This window comes from Sinocyclocheilus grahami, unplaced genomic scaffold (genome assembly GCF_001515645.1).
Source record: "Sinocyclocheilus grahami isolate Dianchi unplaced genomic scaffold, SAMN03320097.WGS_v1.1 scaffold720.1, whole genome shotgun sequence".
Lineage (NCBI taxonomy): Eukaryota > Metazoa > Chordata > Actinopteri > Cypriniformes > Cyprinidae > Sinocyclocheilus > Sinocyclocheilus grahami.
The window spans coordinates 48,020-73,314 of record NW_015505899.1 but is presented as its reverse complement, the minus strand read 5'-3'; the positions used below and the strand labels follow the sequence as shown (position 1 = coordinate 73,314).

Below are 25,295 nucleotides of genomic sequence, written 5' to 3'. Positions count from 1 at the left end.
CTGATGTTGCACATATTCAGCATAACAACGAATGAAACAATGCAGTAGACTCAAAAAAAGAAGTCTTAACAATATTACTGTAAAATTCAGGTTGACTGAGTAAAGTGGGTACAAAAGAGAAACATTTTAAAATAATTGTATTTGTCATTCTGTGCCTGTGCAATATTTTGGTATCTCTGTACAATGTATGTGTAAGCTAAGTGACATGAACCAAACAGGCAGATAAATAGTTAGTTGCAGCTGTTTGTGTGACAATTAATAACACCCAAAATGTCATGATCTGATAGCCCTAAAATTTGTACCATGGGTGCACCTGTGTCTTGCTATTCAAAAAATGTAATATATCTGTTTTGTTTGCATAAGTGGAAGGTTGGTGTCACCAAAATGGAAGAATTTCAAAGGCCTCAAGCTGCTGTGGAGAGACAAGATTCGCCTCAACAACGCTATTTGGAGAGCCTGGTATATACAATGTAAGTCCAGTAATTAAACACACATACCACTCAGAAATGGTAAAACATATGAGATTGTTAATTTCCATCTGCAATGCCGCGCTTTCCTGAAGATGTAGAGAAGAGGCAGAACCCTGTTTGCCATTTTGTCACTCCTTTGGATGGCAATATGGACTCAGGAGTACATCGACCAACAGAGGTGAGTCTTTTTGGTGTGTCATTTTTTTTTCATCTTTAGATCTGAATGTCTAAACTTTCATTCCTGTTTTTTTCTTGGAGATAGTTCATTTTTTGTGTACTTTGTTTTTCTGTTATCTAGGCAATAGCAACAGAAGGAAAGTACTGGAAAAGGAGAATTGAAATTGTCATCAGAGAATATCATAAATGGAGAACATATTTCAAGAAAAGAGTAAGTTGTCTTTCCTGAAGATGTAGAGAAGAGGCAGAACCCTGTTTGCCATTTTGTCACTCCTTTGGATGGCAATATGGACTCAGGAGTACATCGACCAACAGAGGTGAGTCTTTTTGGTGTGTCATTTTTTTTTTTCATCTTTAGATCTGAATGTCTAAACTTTCATTCCTGTTTTTTTAGTTAGTTCAGATAGTTAATTTTTTGTGTACTTTGTTTTTCTGTTACCTAGGCAATAGCAACAGAAGGAAAGTACTGGAAAAGGAGAATTGAAATTGTCATCAGAGAATATCATAAATGGAGAACATATTTCAAGAAAAGAGTAAGTTGATTTGCTCTCTACATTAAACTTTAACAGTACTGTATAACCAAGTTGATATTTATAAAGTACTGTTTAAATTCTATTAATAGTTACAGAAGCACAAAGATGAAGACCTGTCCAGCCTTCTCAAGGTAATTTTAAAAGGATGTATTTTTCTTCACTATAAAGTTGAAGTATAGTTAGTAAATTAGCATGTAAGTGTAATGGCATGCTCTTGAGTTTTTTTTTTCTTTTATCTCTTTCCTGTTATTTGCAGCCGCTTCTGTAATCAGCAGTAAATCTCCATCACGTGTAGGCTTTCACATGGAGCAGCATTAACTACACAGAGCCGTTGTTCACTGACAAGCTGCGCAAAACCTCAAGGTAATTTTAAAAGGATGTATTTTTCTTCACTATAAAGTTGAAGTATAGTTAGTAAATTAGCATGTAAGTGTAATGGCATGCTCTTGAGTTTTTTTTTCTTTTATCTCTTTCCTGTTATTTGCAGTTTGTAATTTATTCCTATAAAGAGATCAGCACTGCCTAATAGAGTTTAGTCAGGGTAGATTGTTTAATTTTACACAAATGAAAACAAGACTGTGACGGAAAGGTATAAACTCTCTGTTCTAGGGCTGCACGATAAATTGCATGCGATATTTAACGCGCATCTTGTCAGTAAAGCCGCTTCTGTAATCAGCAGTAAATCTCCATCACGTGTAGGCTTTCACATGGAGCAGCATTAACTACACAGAGCCGTTATTCACTGACAAGCTGCGCAAAACCACGATCATATTTTGCGCATGTTTTGCGCAGCTTGTCAGTGAACAACGGCTCTGTGTAGTAAATGCTGCTCCATGTGAAAGCCCACACGTGATGGAGATTTACCGCTGATTACTGACAAGATGCGCATTAAATATCGCATGCGATTTATCGTGCAGCCCTACTCTGTACTGTCTTAAGATTAATTTTTATTATAAACTTTTGAAAGACAGCAGTTTGCATTAACTTTATTTTATAGAGTTATATTATATAGAGAGAGTTATATATATTATATAGAGAGTTATAGTTTATATTTACTTAGTAAATTATATAGAGAAAGACCCAGAGCCAGATCATGGATGATCACGAATGGCTGGCTAGTGATGTGGAATGAAGTCAGTTTTATTTACAGCCAAATGGCAGTTCCAAAATCTGTTTAAGCCTGTAGTGAATGACAAGAATGCATTGAAGATGTTTGTCATGAGCTGGAAGAGGATATTAGACACAGCTACCCACACAAATACTTAAAGCTTAGGTTTTGGGACACACAGGTTTTTATTTTGAAAATAAATCAGCTTTCACTTGATTTGGGTATACACTGCCTGTGGTTTAACCCAGGGTATAAATGCTGCTTCTCACAAACTCCATCTCTGCAAGCGCTGTGAGTTTAATGTGCATTAGGAAATGCAATGCGCGCTGTGTTCACTTTATTTACATTCACATTAGCATCATTTTCCAGCATTTTTGTGCATTGAAGATTACAGCATTTGGCCAATAGTCTGCTGAAAATGTGCAAGGATTTAAAACTTGAGGGTTTGATCGGAGAATGTAAAACATAATTATTGTATTGTACCTTCTAGTGTTAGTTGGTTCTTGTAAATATTGAACCCAAGTGTGAACACCCTTAAAAAGTAACTTCCCTTTAGGAGTATAGGAGTCTGTTGTTCTTTGTGTCTGGATGTCTCCGCAGTAGAAATATGAGACATTTTCATATGAAAAAAAAAAGTCAAATTAGTTCAAATTGCAGTGCTTGACAAAATATTCACAATATAATTTTTTGGCCAAATCGAGCAGCCCTGTATCATTTTTAAATAAATGTCATGTGACTAATAATCAACATCAGAGAACCACAAATGTATCCTTAATTCTCTTAATATTAATGTGAAATCTCTTCAAGGCGTTCAGCTGACAAAAAAGTTTGGAAAACCCTGGTTTAGCCTTTAGATCAAAAGGAATTTTAAAGGGATAGTTCTCCCAAAAATGAAAATTTGCTGTTAATTTACTCGAAGTCTGTGCGCTACACTACATTCTTTATTATTAAATTAAGTAATCTGAACATGTCAGTCTACATTAATCGAGCTTTACCTGGAAACCTAATGCTCTACATTAATCGTGCTTTACCTGGAAACCTAATGCTGCACTAGGTGTACATCACATATTAGCACAAAAACTTGATATTTTGAAATGTATCAATTGTACTTACAGGTTGTGGTTCGGAGAGCTTTTTAGTCCAAATAAAGAAGATTAGAAGCCAAAGAAGATAAAAACCAAGATTAGAGAAGCAGTCCTTGGTAAAAAATGACATGCACACAACAAAAGGTTCGAATTGTGGTTCTGTGGTATCTTTGAACACAGCGTCTTCTCAACATGATGTGAACACACTAACTAGCGGAAGTGTTTGTGGGCAGGTCAGACTCTGTTTGTATTTCGCGGGCAGGTGGGGATTATGCAAATGTGTTACCCAGTGACGTATACAGTGACGTCTGGCAAAAGATTCGAAAATATGTCGACTCGTTAAGGCGATTAAGAATCGACTCTCTTTTAAGAGACAATATCTTTATTTATCATGCACTTTTTTGATTAACAACTTTGCAGATTGTTTTCATTTAAGAAAACTTTCATTTATACTACGTTATAAACTGCAAAAGAGATATTTTTCAAAAACCCATATGACCTGCTCTTTAATCAACTCCCCCTTTTACATAAACCATGAGAAACCACAAAAACTTTCATTTCGCCCCTTCATTCAAGTGTATACTCACATGCACATATCAGCGGCTCTTTGGAACTCTTTTCTCTTTTGGAACTCTTTCCTCAGTTCAGTGACTATTGGAGGAGCTGGAGAGCTAAAAGAGTTCATTCCTCATAGGATCATATATGCTGGTATGTTTTGGCTCATTTTGAGTCAGACTGGCTGTCAGACATCCGAAAAGTTTTGATTGAGTAACTTGTAGATCTTTGCTGCTCAAGCCGAGAACTGTTTCAGTTGGTTCGGTCCGATTTGGTGAACTGGTTCATGTAGTGCACTAAAAAGAACCGGTTCAAATACATTTTGACTGCTAGTGCATATGCTAGCACACATGCTGGATGCTTGCATTTATCTTTGCATGAACCTTGAGTGTGTCTGTTGACCTGGCCTTCTTGTTGCATTTTGACCTCCGAAGGGGGCAGAGGAACAGTTTTCACTCTTTGGGGAAGTGTGTCCAGACACCTGCCGTGTCCTCTTGTGCCAGGATGAGGATGTCAGTGTGGGAGGCCGTTGTAGATCCCACAAGAGTTGTGATTCACCTGTTCCAATGGAGATGGACTCGCTCTTCGACATGGATGTGCTCATGTCTGAGTTCTCAGACACACTCTTTTCCACACTGGCCTCTCATCAACCTGTAGCATGGCCCAATCCGAGGGAGATTGGTGAGAAATGACAATCGAAGTCTGCCTTGTTAACATGTTTATTCGAGAGTAAGATAAACTGTCTATAAGCCTCGCTGTCCTCTTAGCCCATGCAGGTAATGCAGATATGATCCAGCCTGGCCTCATCCCACTGCAACCCAATCTGGACTTCATGGACACTTTTGAGCCTCTGCAAGGTACAAGCACATTTACTCTTGTTAATTGGCAAATTAGGGATTGACTTGTTGACAAAATGAGTTTTTGGGTAACACTTTAGATTCACTATTCACTATTAACTAGTTGCTTATTTGCGTGCACATTAGTAGCATATTGGCTGTTTATTTGTACTTATAAAGTACATATTATGCTTTATGCTACATGACCATGTTAGATCCCTTTAAACCTACCCAGGGCTCCAGACTGCGATTAAAACGGTAGACGGTGCAACCAAAAATATTAATTTACGAGTGAAGTTTTTGCTGAGGTCGCCACTGGATATATATATTTACGTTATAACTTTAAAATTAGCATGTAATGCTTTTTAAACTGAGACGATGCGCATCAAATTTTTAGTGGAAAAAAAGAGTTTCAAACAGTCCTCATCTCTGCCGCACAGCAGCATTGTCGCACACCTGCTAAACGCAGCTCAGTTGTACAGCGCGAGAGAGATCGAAATAATGGAGACGTGCAAAGTGAAAGTGCAGAAAAGCAGTATCTATTTCGTGCACAACTTGAACAAACTACTGTACAACAGGTAAAGCTGTCAGCTGTGTGGATATTGGCAATATCGTTAACAATTCTCGTTTATAATCATTACTAATATGGCTTCTTATCAAGATCTTAGTCTATATGCTGTGTTCTGTTAATGGGTGAACTTCATATTATTTGAAGCGCACTTGCCGTCCAGTAATCGCAAAAAGCTTTGTGCTTTGTTACTTTTTAATAAACAAAGTACCAGCTTTAAAATTATTCCAAATTCATAACGAAATTCATACAATAAATACAGTTTTGGCGCTCTTTAATGTGGCAGGTGTGATTGCCTTAGCGCCTCAGTTCAAGCGGCAAGTGAACCCATTTAATATTTCTCTTTACTACTATAGTACATAATGAACACGAATTAACATCAAAAGGTAGGCTATTTTATAAGAGAGCCTACAGTACAACTTACTGAAATGTCTCATGTAAAAGCTCATTCAGTGTTTCAAACTGCAGAAAATGTGTAGAGCTTGTAAACATTGCAACGTAATTTACATTTACCTCAGAATAACCAGTCGGTGTCCATAAGCTAATCAGTCAGCTAGAAAAATAACTATAAAGAGGAGCATTTTGCTATATTTATGCACTATTGCATATTAATATTTTTACTTAACCTGTCATGATTCAACTCCTTCTATAAAATTGCATTTTACTAATTAAGAAAAACAGACTGAAAGTGTGAAAGACATACAATCTTAAAAATAAAGGTGCTTAAAAGGTTCTTCACAGAACCATTTTTGGTTCCACAAAGAACCATTCAGTCAAAGGTTCTTTAAAGAACCATCTCTTTCTTAGCTTTTTATGATCTGAAGAACCTTCTTTCACCACAAAGAACCTTTTGTGAAACGTGAAGGTTCTTCAGATGTTAAACGTTCTTTATGAAACCATTTAGACAAAAAAAGTTCTTCTATGGCATTGTGAAGCACCTTTGTTTTTAAGAGTGTATGACAACATTTACAGGATGCATTGAGGAGGAGCCCAAACTACACTCAGTGGCCAAGTGATGCTTATGGTCCATGATATTGGTACAGATTCTGTGTAATGAACAATTCTTTGTGACTGTATATTTCAAGTTGGAAAAGATATTTAGTTCCCACTTTAAGTGAACCTTAGTTCCCATGTCATCTGCAAGATGGATTAAAACGCTGATAAAGTCAAGAAAAAATTAGACAAACACATGACAGTATGATTGAAATGTTAAAATGTAAAAAAAAAAATAATAATAAAATAAATAAAACACGTTTATTCTGTGGCACCTAAAAAAATAATTTGGTGCCTAAGTTATTTTTTATAGGAGCCAATGGCTCCTTACTCAATTTTTTTTGTCTGGAGCCCTACCCATACCTAAACTTAAAGGTGCAATAGGTGATTGTCTATCTGAGGGGAAAAGTCTTTGTTAATAGTGAATGTGTTTCCTCATCTAAAGTGTTGCCATAGTTGTTTGGAATAATTAAGAATTTTTTGTAATTTCTTTGAAAGAAGACTCTTGTGATCGATGATTCTGCATTTATTTAAAGAAAAATACAGTAAAAACAGTAATTTTGTGAAATATAATCATAGTTTAACATAACTTTTCTTTTTGAATATATTTTAAAATATAAAGTGATGGCAGAGCCAAATCAGCATATTAAAATGATTTCTGAACGATCATGTGACAATGAAGTCTAAAGTAATAATGCTGAAAATTCAGCTTCGCATCACAGGAATAAATTACATTTTAAAATGGAAAAATATATATTTTAAATTGTGGTAATTTCGCAATATTACTGTTTTTTTTTGGTGTCTAATTTGTGACTAATTCACTCTTTTAGCTGTTGATTTTGAATTATTGAATCAATCAAACCATTTTGTGGAACATGACAATATCATAAATTGGTCCGAAATTCAATTAATGTACAACAAATTCACTGAATCTGTCAGAGTAATTCAAGAGTTAACACACTGGATCAAACATTTTGTTTTACTTTCTCTCTTTTTTTTGTAACTAGATTTGTTTCACACCCTGCGCCAGCCAGCCTTCCCCTCCACTTCCCCCACTTCCCCATCCGTCACTCCCTTAACCAGCAGCAGCTCCCAAACACAGGTAACAATCCTGTCCCTGGATTCACAAATTTTTTTAGGGATGTAGTTGGCCCTGTTTTGTAAGTACTTTCTGTCCTCCTCCACAAATGCACAGTTGCTTCGTGATAATTCTAAAACTCAACCATGTGAGTGTAATGATTGCATATTGTTATAACTGAACATTTGTGCATAGTATAATCAGACACAATGAGTTGCACAAAGGTCTCGAATTAACACAATTTTTAAGCAAAAGAAACAAAGGTCTGTTTGAAGAAAGACGAGTTTAGTATGCTTGCTATGAGAACTGGACAGTAGGGCTGGGGTTGTATATGGCAAAACAAAAAAAACTATTTATTTTAAAGTAACTTAATATAATGTTTTTTCCCCCAGTTGGAAGTAGAGGGTGACACGGGAGTGGATTTTCAAACCTCTCCTCTCCGACTCCCACAAAAAAAAATCCCATCCTGTCCCAATCCCACGAAAAAACTGGGGGAAAATCCCATCCCGTCCCAATCCCAGAAGAATGACTCCCACTCCCGTGTTGTGTTTTCGGACGGAATCTCTGTTACAGTAAAAAATACAGTACAGATCACATCATGCCCACTTTAGTTGAATAAAAATCCAAAATGTATTTTTTTGTTATTTTATTGAACTGAAAGCCAGCTTAAACAATGCACAGTGTGCATTGCACACACATTAAATTTCATGTAAATCATCCATGCTTACACACACGTTTTCTATTTGAATTTTTTTCATTTGAAAGTAGACATTTCACTCTCAATAAATATATTTATCATAAATGGAATTTCGAAGTTACTTGCTCAAGTTCACATGACCGAGACGGCAGAAAGCGCATCCTGCTTGCTTGAATTATTTTACAGAAGCGCAATATTTCGTTGTTATTCTGAGTGCACAGAAATAAACGTAGAGTCTTTACAGATTCGAAAGGTGTATTACTTTTATCTGTATGACCAAAACTTATGGAGTATTTTAAGAACAAGTGAGCGCACCGGCGCATCGCTTTGTCCCGCAGTGAGCGAGCTGCTGTTCAGCTTCCACGCAGACACTTCTATAGCGCACATTTCTCTAGGTTAACATTAGATTGAGCGGCCATGTAAAGTTGTTACTACATACATCTTTCAGATGAAAAGGCATATTTGAGGTCGATGAATGATAGGTGGGCCGGCGTTTGGATGTCCTGCCCGATGTACACTATATTACCACACGGACCAGCCGTTAACGATCTGTCCGTCATGGACTGCTTATGTCGTTCACTTAACTAGCCACACCAAAGCAAACAGGAGGAGAGCATAAAGAGACAGGGCAACTAGAATGGAGTTCAAAATTAAAATATGCAGTTTATAGTTTAGTTATATAAAAGGTTTATTTGTGTATAAAGTTGGGTATCATAGTGTTATTACGATTTCCGGTCCCACCTAGAGCTGGGCGATATGTCAAAAATATCTTATCTATAACCGGCTTTAAAAATATTGTGATATCCGATAATATCGTCTACGTAAATTGTAATAATTGTAATCCCTGTTTCGGAACAAAGCAATCGATCTACAGGTGTGAAAGCACCCAAAGCGCATACAGAAATCGAGAAGCAGAATCGAAATGTATAATTTTATAACAAGTAATTTGATTCCTGACCTTATGCATCTGATCTGATTTCCGAAATTGGAATAGCTTTTTGATGCCCAACCCTCCTAATTATTTAATTCTTGCATGCAAAAAGACCTGTATGGTGACTATGGGGCTATATAAAATATTTTTTTACTACTTACTAGGTTTATCATTTGTAATTTTTTCCCGATAATGCCGATAATCGTCTGTTACCTGACTGTTGACATCGACATCGCGATACTTACGAGACATCGTCGATATACGATAATATCGCCATATCGCCCAGCCCTACTGGCACACACTCCCGCTGACATTTTTCCTGTCCCATCCCAATCACGTGATTTTGTTTCCCATTCCGTGGGATTCCCGAAAATATGCCAGCCTCTAGTTGGAAGAACCATTGTTAGGTATTACACCAATATAAAGAATACAATTTTTACTATGAATAAACTAAACTGAATTTACACAAAATACAACTGTGCAGTGTCCTTGAGAAAAGTCCTCCAGGTCCTGCACTTTCTTTGTTTTTCCAGCATCTTCTTTCATATTTGATCCCATTTTAAAACATTTATTGATGCTTAAGAAAGCAACATGATTTATTAAAAGCCAGCCAGAGTTTAACTGCTTAGGACAAAGAAGGGATTCGTGAATAACTATCACAAAAATATAGCTATTGATCATCCAGGTATTGACACACAGTAGTAAGTGTGGGTAAACTTTGGAACATTTGTGTAACGCAAGTAATTATTTTGCTATGAATGCTAGAAAATGTAATGAGTGCATTAAATTCAACATAGGCTCACTGAAAAAACATGCCTTTATCTACATTTCTGCTAAACTCCAAAAGTGTATTGGAGTTTTACTGCATTTACATTTACTGCAGTGTCCAGCTGAAAGGTATACTAGTGGTAATAAAACTTTAAAACACTTTTACCACTCTTTGATGTTTGTATCACATAACCAGCTCAATATGTGTGAATTTTCTGACATTGTAAACTTGCTCAGTAGCTCACCTGATAAAGTCCAAATGAGTCACAACAAATGAGCTTGAACACTTGTAGAAGCAAAGTAAAATGGCATGGTTGCTTCAGCAAATACGTTTTTACCTCACATTTACATTTATTTACACTCAGTTATGGTAGCTGGTACATTATTTTCAAACGTGAGTTAAATTTGAAAGAATTAACCATTGACCTTGCATTGACCTATAGTGCAATTCACCAGACATTTCATATCCAAACTGCCACTATTTACAACAACCAATGAAAAAGAAAGTTTGCCATGTTCACCTGTTTCAGACAAAACTGAATGTGCTTTTAGCCCCATTCACTGGGCATTTCACTTTGAAAATTTTGCAAGAAGCAACATAATGCAGAAATGTCACCACAGGCTTATATTTTAACACCCTTTGTCACACTCTTTTCATGCTCTTTGGAACTTTTTTTTAATGGAACAGTTTATTTAACATTTAGATAAAATACTTAAATTAAAAAAATGTTTGTAAATAGTTTGACATTTGATACATTACGCTTTTATGTCTTATAGTGTATAATAAAGGAGAATGTAAAGCTCGTATTCAAGGAGGGGAAAAAATATTCAGAGACCCAGAGTGAGCAAAAATATGCAATTTGGTGCAGTTGCTGATATTTATATGGCCAAACAGTAATATAAAATTCTGATGGCCTGTAAAGTAAATCAATGCAATATTTATACCAGTATAGCAGACTAGTTAAGTAAAATACATGTAGATATCAGTTCTCTTGCAAAATCTCCCAATAATACAAGATAATATTGAATTGCTTAGTTTTATAATCAAAGCAGAAATGAATAAATAAACTTTCCTCAAAAGCCTGATCTTATTTGATTATCCATACAAATCAAGTAAACCTAAAACGAAAGTTAATCTTGCATTTACAGTGGGGATAAAAAGTATTTAGTCAGCCACCAATTGTGCAAGTTCTCCCTAATAACTTATAAATGTACACAAAAATAATTGATTAGAAATTAGTAAAAATTCCTCAGCAAGGAGACACTTTAACCTCTACCTTAAGGTGGACGTTTTTACAATTATGCTGTAATACCTTTTACTTGCTGAAAATGTATAAAATATCAATCAGACGACAGAAAGCATGTAGTAGATTATGTAAAACAGTTTTTTCAGCAAAGATTTGAACATAATTTAGAGGCCTTTGAAATTTGCATATCAAATATGATACAGTAAGCTTTATAGTGTTAATATGTATTAATGTATTGTATCTTCTACCACAATAGCAAACGTATTGCAAATATTTACTATACTGTCTATTCCTACTTGTGAGATTTAGTATTTGTTTTTCTCAGATAATTATATGGCCACTAGAAAGGCAGGAAAGAGCCTGATGTCTCTGTTAGAGTGTGCTGATATTCGTATCTGTTGTTTGTTAGGCTCCTTTGCTGTCATCCATGCCGCTCTCCACAGAGCTTCCCTCTGTGCCACTGGACTACCGCCTCATCCCCTCTGCTCCTTTGCCCAGCCACCTCTCAGTCTCCAGCCAGGACAATGGTAACGCTGTTGGCCCATCCTACCCACAAACCTACATGCCACTTTTCCCAGAGAAAGTGACCCCCTCTGTCCCATCACTCCTGCCACCACCAGCTCCTCCTCTCCCACCAGCCCCACAATCTCTCCAGTGTGGAGGTGTTTCTGCAGTTACTACAGTCCCCCAGCCCGTCCCAAGCATCCCTCCTCCATCCGTAATAACGCACACTGCCCCTTCCACAGTAACTCCCACTGATGCAGCCTCTATCTTCAGTCACAGAACAAGCTTTGAGCTGCCCGCTCCACCATCTCCACAGCCTGCAGCCTCAACCTCCACCTCACTCAACTCACAGCCAGTCAACTTTGCCTTGCCCAAATCCATTCTGCCCACTGTCTCTAGGAAAAAGGCCAGACATCCACAGAGACCGATTGTCCCGGCCAATCCGCTGCCGCCATCTCAACTCATACTCACAGGTTTGTGTCTCTCCTCAAAGCAGATTTTGTAACATGCTGATGCTGCACTGTAAAAAAAAAAACATGATGAAAAAGTAAAAAAAAAAAAAAAGGGCGGCTGTGGTTGCTAGAACTAGTAGCAACATTAAGTTTTAAAGATTTAAATTGAAAATGTAAGTTTAACAGGTTGAAAACTGTATTATTTTAGCAATTTCATTAACTAAAAATGTTAATATACCAAATGTATAATACAATAGGCTTAGGCTGTAGTCTGTGTTACTGGTGTTCACTCCATACATCAATTACATTTTGTGGTGTAATGGATCGCAGTTGATCCATGATCCATACGGACCAGGCCGCATGGTTTGGCATGCATGCGATTCGCTTAATTAGTTGCAAAGTTTAACCATCGTAGAGTGAAAGTTTATCATTTGTACATGGTTTTAAGTCTTGCCAGTTTAAACATTCAAGCAATTTTAAATCATTCAATTGCAGGGTTTAAAGGCTGAACGAATGACTGACAGCCACAGCGGAGAAAAGAGTTTGTGTGAACTTTAATGTAAGGACTTAAATATTCATATCTAGCTCCCATTAAGCTATCGTATGGCTTCAGAAGTAACACAGAATAATTCACACAATCGAAAAAAAATTAAATAAAATTATCGGATTTGGATCGGCCCTCTCTGACCGATACCCGATCCAAGAAAAATGGAAGTATCGGAGACGATACCCGATATGAATATCGGATCGGCGCATCCCTAAAAGTATTCTAAAAAAGTATTCTAGTAAACACAGTCGGTAATGGCTTAAGTAAAGTGTGTGTAAACACAGAAATCAGATGTGTATGAGTCTGTACATGCCTGCTGCTGTCTGTCATTTGTTAAACAAACAAACAAAAAGATTAATCTATATTATTTTACACAGTAAACACTATGCAGTGTAATTTTACACTTATTACATTTCTGTACCCAAATACTACTGTTAGATCTTATGTTATCTGTAACTTTGTTCTATTATATTTATCTGTGCTTGTAGTTTGTGTATTTATTATTGTTTTATTATTGACCGGTCACCTTCCATTAATCATGCTTTAAATTTGTTAGTTAGGGTAGTAGTTTTTGTTGTATCAAAAACGTACTTTCAGTTTTCTTTAAGTAATGAGAGTTAAGTTAAGAGCAAAGTTACCCCACTCCCCCGTCCCCATTTATTTATTTCTTGTTTGCTGATCCAAAAACATATCCCACTGTAATATGATCAGAACCATGAGTTTTGTGATCCGTTGCACCCCTGAATACATGTTCACATCACACCACCCATTGTTTTGCTTTTTTCATAGAAATAACTATTTACTTCAGTTGGACAACAGATGTTACAATAATAAACTGACAATTATAAATGAGACAATATTTCTACATTTAATTCAAGTGAATTTTTCTTTTGTTTCTTTTATTGTTGCTGTGTCTTTCATTAAAACGAATACTTTTTGTGGCTTGTTTAACCCACCATTTTCAAGTATTCAAAGTAAGCTCTACAGTCCCTTAAAGGCACAATATGTAAGATTTCTTTATTAAAATATCCCAAAACCACTAGAACAGTGTTATATATTTTGCTGACTTGTGTACTTGCGTTATCCCAAATGTTTTGAAGAATGTTTAAATACAGAGAAATAATCAATTTTAACTAGTGTAACGGACCGTGTCCATAGTGTCATTGCGTCGCCTGCCAATGACGTCATAACCCTTCGATTTTTCCGGTTTTATTATGTTGAAACATGGAAACCTCAAAGACTATAATATGTTATGCATTTTATTAGACAGGTGACGGACGCACAGAGTAGCATTATAACGGAACTTTCAATACACTCAAATGTATCTAGTATAAAATGGCGCTATTTTACCCCACATACGCATGACCGGAAGAAGCAGAAGCAGTCGACTGTGGCATAATAAAAGCTCTGCTGCTATCGAGCCGTGTATCGCGCTCGTCCTTCATTAGCAATCACTTCCACGACTTTTAGCCCCACCCTGCTTCATACTACAGTGACCTTAATAAGTCTTTAATACATTAGCTCATCAATTAACATGATTTCTGCCCAAGTCCCATTGGATTGCATCGGCTGTGGGGATGAAGACGACAACTCCCATGATTCCACACTCAGTCACGGCGTCATCAAACTACGCCTTTGTTTCTTGTTTGTTTTTAATATGTGCCCTCTAGCGACGAAAACTTACATATTGTGCCTTTAACGTCAATGGCAAAATGTGCAGCAATACTGCTGTTGTCACAAGTATATTAATCAGTGGCAAAATTACAAAGCGATCACAGTTCACCGTAAGTAGCTTTTCCACATGCTGAGGTAAATACACAATGCAGTAAACCTTAATTTAACAGCATAAATTCAAACATGAAATCCTAATGTACATAACTGATAAGAAAAAAAAATAAGAAAGTTATTTCAATGAAAAGCAATCAAATGTGAACCATCACAGAGGATGCTTGTAATTTTACAGTTTTTAACCAGAAGACATTATAAAAAATTATAATGCAGTGTGAAAGTAACAGAATCTGTTGTGTTTTTTTGTGTGCGTGAACCAGTACAGAGCGCTGTTGCATTAACCTGTAAGTGTCATCCACACAAATTGCACAAAAGTCTGTTTACATTTATTTCCTTTCAAAGAAAATGAATGTTAATGCTTAAATGAAGATTAATTGTAACTGTTTTAACCTGCTTGGCAGTCATCCAGAAGACTTGTAGAAGGCTTAAAATCGACAGCATTGTCATTCTCACCGTGACATCCCTGTAATATACTGACAGCCACCATAAACACAGTTAAAATCAAAGCGATCACAGTTCACCGTAAGTAGCTTTTCCACATGCTGAGGTAAATACACAATGCAGTAAACCTTAATTTAACAGCATAAATTCAAACATGAAATCCTAATGTACATAACTGATAAGAAAAAAAAAATAAGAAAGTTATTTCAATGAAAAGCAATCAAATGTGAACCATCACAGAGGATGCTTGTAATTTTACAGTTTTTAACCAGAAGACATTATAAAAAATTATAATGCAGTGTGAAAGTAACAGAATCTGTTGTGTTTTTTTGTGTGCGTGAACCAGTACAGAGCGCTGTTGCATTAACCTGTAAGTGTCATCCACACAAATTGCACAAAAGTCTGTTTACATTTATTTCCTTTCAAAGAAAATGAATGTTAATGCTTAAATGAAGATTAATTGTAACTGTTTTAACCTGCTTGGCAGTCATCCAGAAGACTTGTAGAAGGCTTAAAATCGACAGCATTGTCACTGCTGAAGTTTGTTCTCATCATATACATCTCCCATCATAACCATTCCCAGGTCCCACCAGTGCTGTCATTGTCACTCCGTCCCCTCACAACTCTGATGTTGTCCCCACCACTGGTATGGTCATTGCCTCCTCCAGTATTCCTTGTGTAAGCCTTTCGTCCTTTATGTCCTATCCTGTTTGCAATAATTGTTTGTATAAAAGGGTTGTGTACCATTCAGAATTCATTTGAGAGAAACTTAAATTCCAATTCGTACATTTGAATTGAGGTAGCAAAAAGGACGCTGAATTGTAATTAAGATTTGAACGTAAGAAAACAGAAATGGAATATAATGGCTTTTAGTAATTTTATTAAAGGGGTCCTATTATGCTTTTTCACTTTTTCAACTTTAGTTAGTCTGTAATGTTGCTGTTTGAGCAAAAAAAGATCTGCGAAGTTACAAAGCTCAAAGTCCAATTCAAAAGGAGATATTTTATTTAACAGAAATCACTTTTCAAAAACTACAACGAATGACTCGTTTGGACTACAACGCATATTGCACTAGAGAAGGCAACGAGTGTTATCACAATGTCGGAGACACGCTAGCTTTCCCAAGGCAGACGAACTTAGAGTGGTTACAATCATCCGGGTTTAAATCGCGCTCAAATTGATTTGATTTTGGCGCAATATTTACACTGAAGCTGACAGGCGGCTATGGTAAAGGGGCGTGACATTTCCCGACCAGGCACTGAGTGCTGCCAATCTCAACACACACTGGCCCAGCTAACCAATCACAGCACGTCGTATTTCAGAAGGCGGGCCTTCATTTGATACAGGAACTATTCAAGCCGTTCATGCCAGACTGGGGAGAGAGGTGTTGTAATAATGTAAATTATGTGAAAAATAATGTGTTTTTCGAACAAACTAGTATGAGAGCCTGTTCTAGTACACCCCCCAAAACAAAATCAAGACTTTCTAAAAGAGCATAATAGGACCCCTTTAAATTTTCAGTGTAAATTAATTAAACCATCGTTATAATAAACAATGATGATTATTTTTATTAATAATAATAATAATATAATAGTTTTTTTTAAGAATAGACTGCCATTCATAAGTTTGAGATCTGTGAGATTTGCCAATTTATTATGTTCTACATTTTTTAAATTTATTATGTCAATTATGTTCCACAAGGCTGCATTTATTTGATCAAAAATACAGTAAATTGTAATTCAGTAAATTCCTATAATTCCAATTCAGCATCCCATCGAGTGTAATTGGTTACATTTCTGATTCATTAATTAAAAGGGAGCCAATTACTACATTTTGAATTCTGCTCAACCCTGGTAAATAATCATTCCATTTGCCCCAAGCAATGCATAATTACTTTTAAAAAAAATCCCACTGCCTTGCAGGGTTCTGCTGGTTTTCATATTCTCCCTCAGACACAGAAGTCGCCGCAACTAATCATACCCAAAGAAGAAACTACCACCACTATATCCAACAAGACATCAGTGCAGTCAGCAAGTACAGGTTAGATCCAGCCACCTTAAATTTATGCTGAAATTGCTTTGTTTTTATTTTACTTGTGTTTCACTGAATCTAGGATTGTGAGAGAGCTTTTTTTCTCCTTTTCTTTAGTACATGATGGTCGAGTCTCAGGTCAAGGTTCACCATTGGGAGCAGAACAGGTACCAAGCCCCCAGTCACCTCTCAACCCCAGTGCAGGCATGGGCAAAAATGAAGCCAGTCAGGTAATGGTTTATGATATTACACTCTATTATGGTTTCCAAATGTATTGGTCTATATTTATTAGTCTATTCAGAAATGCAAACGGTTAATTTGCATCTGTCAAATCAGAGTGCAAATCTAAATACTTATTTGATGTATATTTATTGCAACTAATGGTCCACTGATAATGAATTTTTAAAGGCTTATGATAATCGCAGAGTACTGAATGGCTGATATAATGCTAGGGTTGTCGATTTAATGCATTAATTTTGTGTGATTAATCATGGAATAAAATAACAAGTTAAAATTATCAACACATTTAACATATTCCGCTCTGGCCCAGACCTGTATGCCATCTTACATCGATGCAGACTGACTGCGTGAAGTAGCCTATGAGAATGCGGTTATATGCCCCTAAAATTTAAGAAATGTGGGCAAAAATTCCCCTGTAGGCCTATATGTTTTTGTCTTATTTTTATATCATAGGATATAGTTAAGAAATATCACAAGAGTGCTGTTATTTCCTTAAATGGGCCATAACATGGATTTTTATTTTAAATGTTCCTTGAGGTTTACTTATGTTAATTAAGTTTTTTGCACAAAAAATAAATAAATAAATGTGGGAAAATTATGATTTTCAACCCTCATTCTGACCCTCTGTGTGAAACAACCTGTTTTTGAGGGGCGGGTCCTTTAAGGCTTCTCAATAATCGTCCACTGTTATGATTGGCTAACGTCATTGCAAAGGAAACAGTATCAGCACCCCCTCACTATTGCATGTGAGTGTTTTGACAACATGATCAAGAATAAAACAGTTATTTCCAGACAAAGCATTATGAAATAATTTACTTTCGGTTTGTGATTCAGCTGTGGTCAGATCTAGTACCTCTTTATCTTTCAACAAATGTTTCTTTGTGATCTCTCCATGACACTGTGCCTCGTTTACAAAACAAAATACTCTTCAATCCTCTGACACAATCCAGGATGCCATTAAAAATAAACTATCAACTTGTTCCTCACGCTGGGATCATTCTGATATGTGTACAAAGATGCGAACGAGCTGTTTAAACCAAACGCATAAAAGTGAACGATCTTTCACCCATTTGTCCTGACGACACACTCAAGCATGTGTACTGTTGTCAGAAAGCAAACGCACATCTGTATACTGTATCCAGGGCCATCCTTAGCTGACACGGGGCCTGGTGTGAGGTAGTTAAGCGGGTCCCCCTAGCTCTGTTCACAAACACATTCCTTCCCCCTCAGTCCGTTTGCCGCGGGCCCGGTGCAGCAGTTGCACCGCTCAAAGGACGGCCCTGACTGTATCCAGTGTAGACTATTTGTTGATGCATTGCTCTGTAGGCAGCGTTTATGCAAATGTTTGTGCCTGGTTGACGTCAGCTTGCACCTCAGATCCAAAACGAGCTGTTTTTGGAGCTTCATTAAATAAATGCTTTGTTTATAATGAGGAGAATGTTATGGTTATGGGTAATGAAAGGGTCATATTTTGGTTTTGGGAGTCCCCAACAACAGGTTGACATGCATGCAAGGTCAAAAAACACTTTCATTGTCTTATAATATGCATTTATTTTTACCTTATTTGCTCAACGACTCCCAAACGATTCGTTTTTCCAAACCCCTCCTTTGCGTGACGCTAATCTTCGGTGATTGGTCTGATTGGTCTCATTTTCATTTCATCATGCCTGTAATGCCTGATAAAGCAGCGTTTGTGAGCGCAGTGCTGCTTTGTTTACAGCCATTACAGGGGAAACCGCTATTTTTACCGCTCCAAAAGCAGCACCTAGCGGCAAATAATGAATTTGCATTTTCATTCAGACCAACATGAAAAGACCAACAAGTGGGCGAGCAATATGCTAATGTTTCATGTTGACGTCAACATGAAACGGCTTGGGATTCGTTTTACGACTCGTTTCAATGATTCAGAGTCGACTCTTTCTTTTCAGAGACAATAACTTTATACACAGTGCACTTTCAGATTTAAAACTTTGCAGGATGTTTTCATTCACTTACACCGTGTCTACACCAGTTGACGCCGCCACAGCTAAAGTCTCTCTACACTGGACGCGACAAAGCGACCGCTGAAAACCATTTGAAATTTGTGTCAATACGTCTTAAATAGAACACAGCAGCAGTTTTCTGTCAGGGATTTGTCGTGTCGTGTTGTGTCCAGTGTGGACAGCATCACTGATTATAATGAGTTCTATAGTATTTTGTCACGCCACGCCGCTCGCGTCCGGTTTAGACACGGTGTACTTTTCGAAAATCCATAATAGGGGCACTTTAATGGTACAAAAACCTCTTATATGCCAAAAGATCAAGGCAAATTTGAATTCTCATGTCATGACCCCTTTAATATCAGTATGATTTCAAAAGTGAATAGTTTTATACAATATTGTTACATTTTAGATGCAACATTGTCTGTTTTTGCTCAATTTCACCAACAAAAATAGTTCCAAACAAAGCCAAAGCAGAACTGTTGTGCTTTTCCGAGCAACACAAAGTGCTGTTTTGTTACAGAACAAATCTAGTGAGTCGATAATTCAGTGATCGATTCATAAAGACAGTCATTTGCTTCGTTTCTGAATGAACCAGCCATGTAAACGAATCAGTTGAATGAGTGACTAAATAATTTAATTGAGTAATTTACTGGCATTTCTTTCCCCAGTCCGTTTTTTTTTTTTTTTCATATTTCAATATTGAATAAAAAAACATTAATGCCCATTTAAAACCCATTCTCATAGCATTATTTATGTAATTCTAATTGCAGTGTAAATGCATTCATGCCACCGCTGAACAGTCTGTGTAAATATACATAAATGCCACTTCAGATGCAGCTTCTGAAAAACAATGTTATGACCACATTGTGGCCTTAAAAGTTTGTGTAATTCTATGTTGAATGTAAGTATTTATTTCTAAAGCTACTTTTGAAGCGTCTATTCAATGTTTTTCTCATTTAATACAATAATGACTTTAAATTATCTTTTGGGGTAATTTCTCAGATCAAATTGATGTGCAATCAATTAATTAATTAATTGGCACATCATATAATTATTAGGATTAAACATTTTAATTGCTTGGCAGCCCTAATTGTTAACTCAATATATTAATGGAATATGAGGTGTACATAAAATTGCTTATATTGAATGAACACAATTTATTGAATATTTACTCAATTCACATTTGTTTTTGTCCATTGACTGCTGTTATATTTTGGAACTGACATAAGGGGGAACTAACAACTCTCTTAACTGACCAACTGAGCAAGGTTATCATAATTTTTATGTTGAAATATCCAAATATCTTCCAATTTATCTCTCTGTCTTTGTAATTTTGTCATGTGATTTGACACAGAGCCGCAGAGTGAATCACATATCTGCTGAGCAGAAGAGGCGATTCACCATAAATGCCTGCTCCAAGACATTGTGCAATCTTGTGCCGACTCTCAGGTCTCAATCAAATGTAAATCTGAATTCATCTTACTTTACTTGATTCTTGAAATCACAACCTGATTCTTACTTGTAGTTGTCGCTGCACAATTGTAATAAGAGAAACTATTTTAAATAATCAAAAGTTATTTATTTTGTCACCCACTACTGGGTTTCCAGATTAGTAATGCTGCAACACTTCAAAAAACAGTCGACTACATTGGCAAACTGCAACTAGAGAGACAACAGATGCAGGAAGAGACCAAGAGACTACGAGAGGAGATTGAGGAGCTTAATATATCTATAAGGTATGTTTATTGCAATAAAGTAGACTTTTTTACTATTTTAAAGTATTACATTTGGAAAAACTGCTGCTTCCTAGCCAGGCTATTTCAGTGTACAGATACCTGTGATGGGGAGCTCAAAAAACATACATGATTTCAAACAGGTAACCTCTGTAGATGAACTGTTAAAGATGCCCACTATTTATTGCAGCTTGTGCCAGGAACAGCTTCCTGATACAGGGGTTCCCATCACACGCCATCGCTTTGACCACATGAGGGAGAAGTTTGACGACTATGTAAAGAACAGAACTCTTCAGAACTGGAAATTCTGGATAGTATCCTTTATCCTTTATCCATATTAGTTTTATTCTGTAGCCACATGGCATATGAATCAGCCATCAGTCAGTGGTTATACTTTTTTGTCCATTGCACTACATGATATAAATTATTTTCCTTTAAAGTCCCCATGAAATCAAAATTAAAGTTTTTTGGGTGTTAGTATCAATATGTTATTCTTAAGGTTATCTATAAGGCAGTGTGCTCCAAAACAGTGACAAAATTCGCATTTAGAAGATATAAGCATTCAAAGCTTGCAGTTCGTCACTTCCGCCAAAACAGCTCAATGATTTTTTTGACGTCACATCGTACTTCAGCTTCTCATCAAACTTTCTGTCCAATCAAATACTCTCTAGAATCCGAAGCGCCCGCCCCCTACACTATAAAATAGATGCTGAAGCCACGGCTGAAATTGGTCACTTGTCCACAGAATTAGACTTTTCTGTACAGTGAATGGCACGTAGTGCACTATATAGGGGACGAGGAACGATTCAAAAGTGTAAATATGCTTTCCATTAAGGAAAAAATGAAGTCTGGTTTCGTGCTGTCACGCTAACCACCACACCGCACACACACTGCTCTGATCCAGAGACACGATAGCACGGAGCGGATCACATGCGTGAGTCGGCGCAGACCACAAAATGTATCAGCTATTTGAATTCTACACAGAATGCTATATTTTATAGCAATATGGATGAGATTGTGGCTGGCATACCCTGTCAAATGCGGCTTTATGGAGCTCAACTTTACAGAGCTGAACGGCTCTAGTAGGGATGTGCACATCGATGCTGCAGTATCGATATATCGATACTCAGAGGCTACTATTGTGGTATCGATATTTTCTGCAAAGTATCGATACTTAATTATATTAATAATTCCTGCATAACTAAATGTTTTTAGCAGTGTGTGCAGGCCGATCGGGGACAGTATGTGTATGATATAAAAAAAAAAAAAGAAAAGCTCTCGCGGACGCGGTGGTATGATGTTACACACCAATCGGTCTGCGGCTGCGCAGTGCGACGTGCCATTCACAATCTCAACACGCACGCACGGTTGCACGCAAATTGGCACTATGGCAGAAAGCAGACAACATAGCGTGGTCTGGTGCTACTTCTCAACAGCGGAAAAAAATATTGCACGATGCAATATTTGTGATAAGAGAGTCACACACAGCAACAATACAAGCAACCTTTTTAAACATTTACAAACAACACACACTGAAACGTATAAAGAGGCTGAACAAAAACAAGCTGCCCAGTCTTCCTCTGCCCAGTCTCCCTCTGTCCGACAAAAGACATTACAGGAGAGGTTTCAGGGAGGCAAACCCTATCCAGGTACAAAGAGCACAGTCATTAGTTAACTTATTTACCATACTCCCTGTCTCTTTCGTAACCATTAGGCGAATAAGAATAAATATAAAGTGCATGTGTTTGTGTGGGGTGTCCTGGTATTCTTTACGTTATTGGGACAAAACGTTACCACAAGTATAGTAATACCAATAAATTTTGTCTTCCTGAGGACATTTTAGGTCTCCATGAGGGAATGTTGAAGAATAAGAAAAAACTGCCTGTTTAAAAATAAGAAATAAGTGAAAAAATATGCAGTTTATTTTATTAAGATTTGTTATGTTATTTAATCAATATTTTTGTAAGAAGGTTGTTTAAACATTTTTATTTGTTGTTAAATGTGCTTTTCTAATAAATGAGTTATTAATGGCCAGTATGTGTATGTAATTTGCCTTTAAGTGTAACAATATATATATTTATATATTTAAATTAACATTATTTTGAAAAATCACGTACACATTTAAAATTACTATCGGTATCGTTAAAATTGTTAACAAAAAGTATCGGTATCGTATCACATTTAAAAAATGTGGTATCGCCCATCCCTAGGCTCTAGCCCAAGCTGTGATATAAACGAACGTTATTGGCTATTTTAAAAAGCGGGGGCTGCTTGATATGTCCCGCCCTGTCTTCCTGTTTCAGTTAAAATGACGTCAACACACAGAGTAACGCTGCGTGTTTCTAAGCATTTCAGGGACCTTTAAGCACCCCATGAGGATACTTGTACATTTTTTAATTAAATTAAGCATTGACAACCTTAATTTATTTTGACCTCAAAGTACACTGATACGGTTTGTTGCTCAAAATAAGTTTGGGTCGTTAATAAAAAAAAAATTTAAAACCTAACCCAGCCATGAATATTTAGCATATTAATTTTAAATAAAATTATTGTTGTTTTGTAACAATACAATAGCATTATTACTATAATTATTTTTTTATTGGTTTATTCTTCATAATTTATTAAAATAAAAAAGTGTATTATGTAATAATAATAATAAAATACACAATTTTACAGCTGAAAAAAATGTTTTTTTTGTGAGGGGTCCAGTCAACACATCAGCGAGTTTGCTGTGGCCCCCAAAATGCTGCCCATGTTTTTTTTCCTTAACAAATAGGGGCAGTTTTCAGTTGCCCAAATTAGTGTTTACACTCTAACTCTTTCAATGTGATTTTTTTTATTTATTTTTTTGCTGCTCTTCAGCCTCCTGTGTGCTATTGGACTCCTCCACAAGCCTATTTTCTTTAATACTTCTCTCTCAGTTTAGCGTCATTATTCAGCCTCTGTTTGAGTCCTTTAATGGGACAGTGTCTACCACCAACAACACAGAGCTGTGTGAAACCACCATGCAGTGGCTGGATCGATACTGTGCCCTCCCAGTCCTTAGACCTAGTAAGTTCTCCAGTTCATTTTAATTAAATGTCAGCAACTGGATGACTGCAACTAAGAGAACACTTTTTTTTTAATTTTTTTATAGACAGTAGGGCTGTGCAATTGATGGTAATCGGGGGGGAAAATCAGCATATGCAATTTTTAAACCAAATGAGGCTATGATTTTATTTATTTTAATTCAGATATGTATACATGTGCATTAGGTCTTAAAGTGACAGCAGCCTAATATCTTGGGAGGGTAGTTGTGATGTTGATAAAAATTTGTGAATCAAAAGTGTTTACTAGGAGAGCAATATTTGAATTGCTTCATGGTGAATTGAAGAGAGGCATACCAAAGTTATTTTAGTTATTTAGTTTATATATATATATATATATCACATGTCTGTGTTAGAACATGGTCAAAGTTCCAAAATACAATACTACAAACTTGTGCCAACGCTTGAGACATATTTTTATTATTTGAATTTAGTTAATTTATTTGTCATTTGTCATATCTGTTCTACAGATATGAAATTACAGTTTTATTTATCAAGCACAGTACTACTTTATTTCATTCTGAAATGTGTTCTTGTACACTGAAATACAATTTTGAATGTAGCATGTTTAAATAAGAGAAAACAAAATCAGAATCACAGTATCCATTTAAAGAATCACAGTTTGATTATTTTGTCCATATTTCACAGCAAAGGTCAGTTTGGCTAAACATCAAACTACAATGTATATGCAATTGCTATGGGAAACCATATGTTTTCAAACATTTTTAACTGGAACATGGATTGATATTTTATATTATAGTTTTAAAGTGTAAAAGTCTTAAGAGCATGTTAATATGATAATATGAAATACATATTGAAATATGTCATTTTTGTGTATTGGTGGTCTCGAATGCACAAACTTTTGTTATTCTAACAAGTCTGTTTGAAATGTTCTATTGGGGTTACTGTTTGTTCATTGTGATGTTGTATATTGTGTACCCGTGTATTATGTTGACTCTCTCTTTCTCTCTCTCTCTCTGTGTGTGTGTGTGTTTCTGTATCCTCCAGTGGTACTCAGGACATTACGACAGCTCTGTACCAGCACCTCCATCTTGACCGATCCCTCACTTTTGCCTGAGGAAGCTAAAAAGGCTGCTCTCAACCCCAAAAAACATTCCTCAGGATCATAGTTTTAAGTCGATGTGATTTTAGTTTTTATTAGTTGAGGCATGTTAGTCTTCAAGGAGCCTTGACAGCAACACTGTGGTGAAGTCTTTGCTATGTTGTTACTCACTGAACTCATTTAACTCCAAACGGGTGGAAATGCAATCTCTCTTGTTTACATGCAGTCTCTAGAGAGCCAAACAGCTGGCATGTCTTTGTGTTTTTTAGACTTCATTAGGCTTGTGGATTTTACCACTCGGTGTGTTTTTTCGTGTATTTGGGTCTTCCATATTAGTGCCCTTATATTGAATATTTACTGGAGCCTCACCCTCAGTTCATCC

The 25,295-nt window shown here is 36.4% G+C and overlaps 1 protein-coding gene across 1 annotated transcript; it reads left to right on the top strand.

Moving 5' to 3' along the window:
• Positions 1 to 349: 349 nt before the first annotated feature.
• mlxip (MLX interacting protein) lies at positions 350 to 25,295 on the top strand (the record flags this gene model as incomplete). The annotated part of the gene is made up of 16 exons (XM_016244453.1): positions 350 to 470; positions 563 to 648; positions 769 to 858; positions 1,270 to 1,311; positions 4,363 to 4,609; positions 4,696 to 4,785; positions 7,333 to 7,427; positions 11,456 to 12,023; positions 15,362 to 15,456; positions 16,701 to 16,818; positions 16,927 to 17,039; positions 20,386 to 20,493; positions 20,640 to 20,767; positions 20,955 to 21,078; positions 23,686 to 23,815; positions 24,859 to 25,295. Coding segments are annotated over 16 exons (2,277 nt in total), but the record flags the coding sequence as incomplete, so codon positions are not given.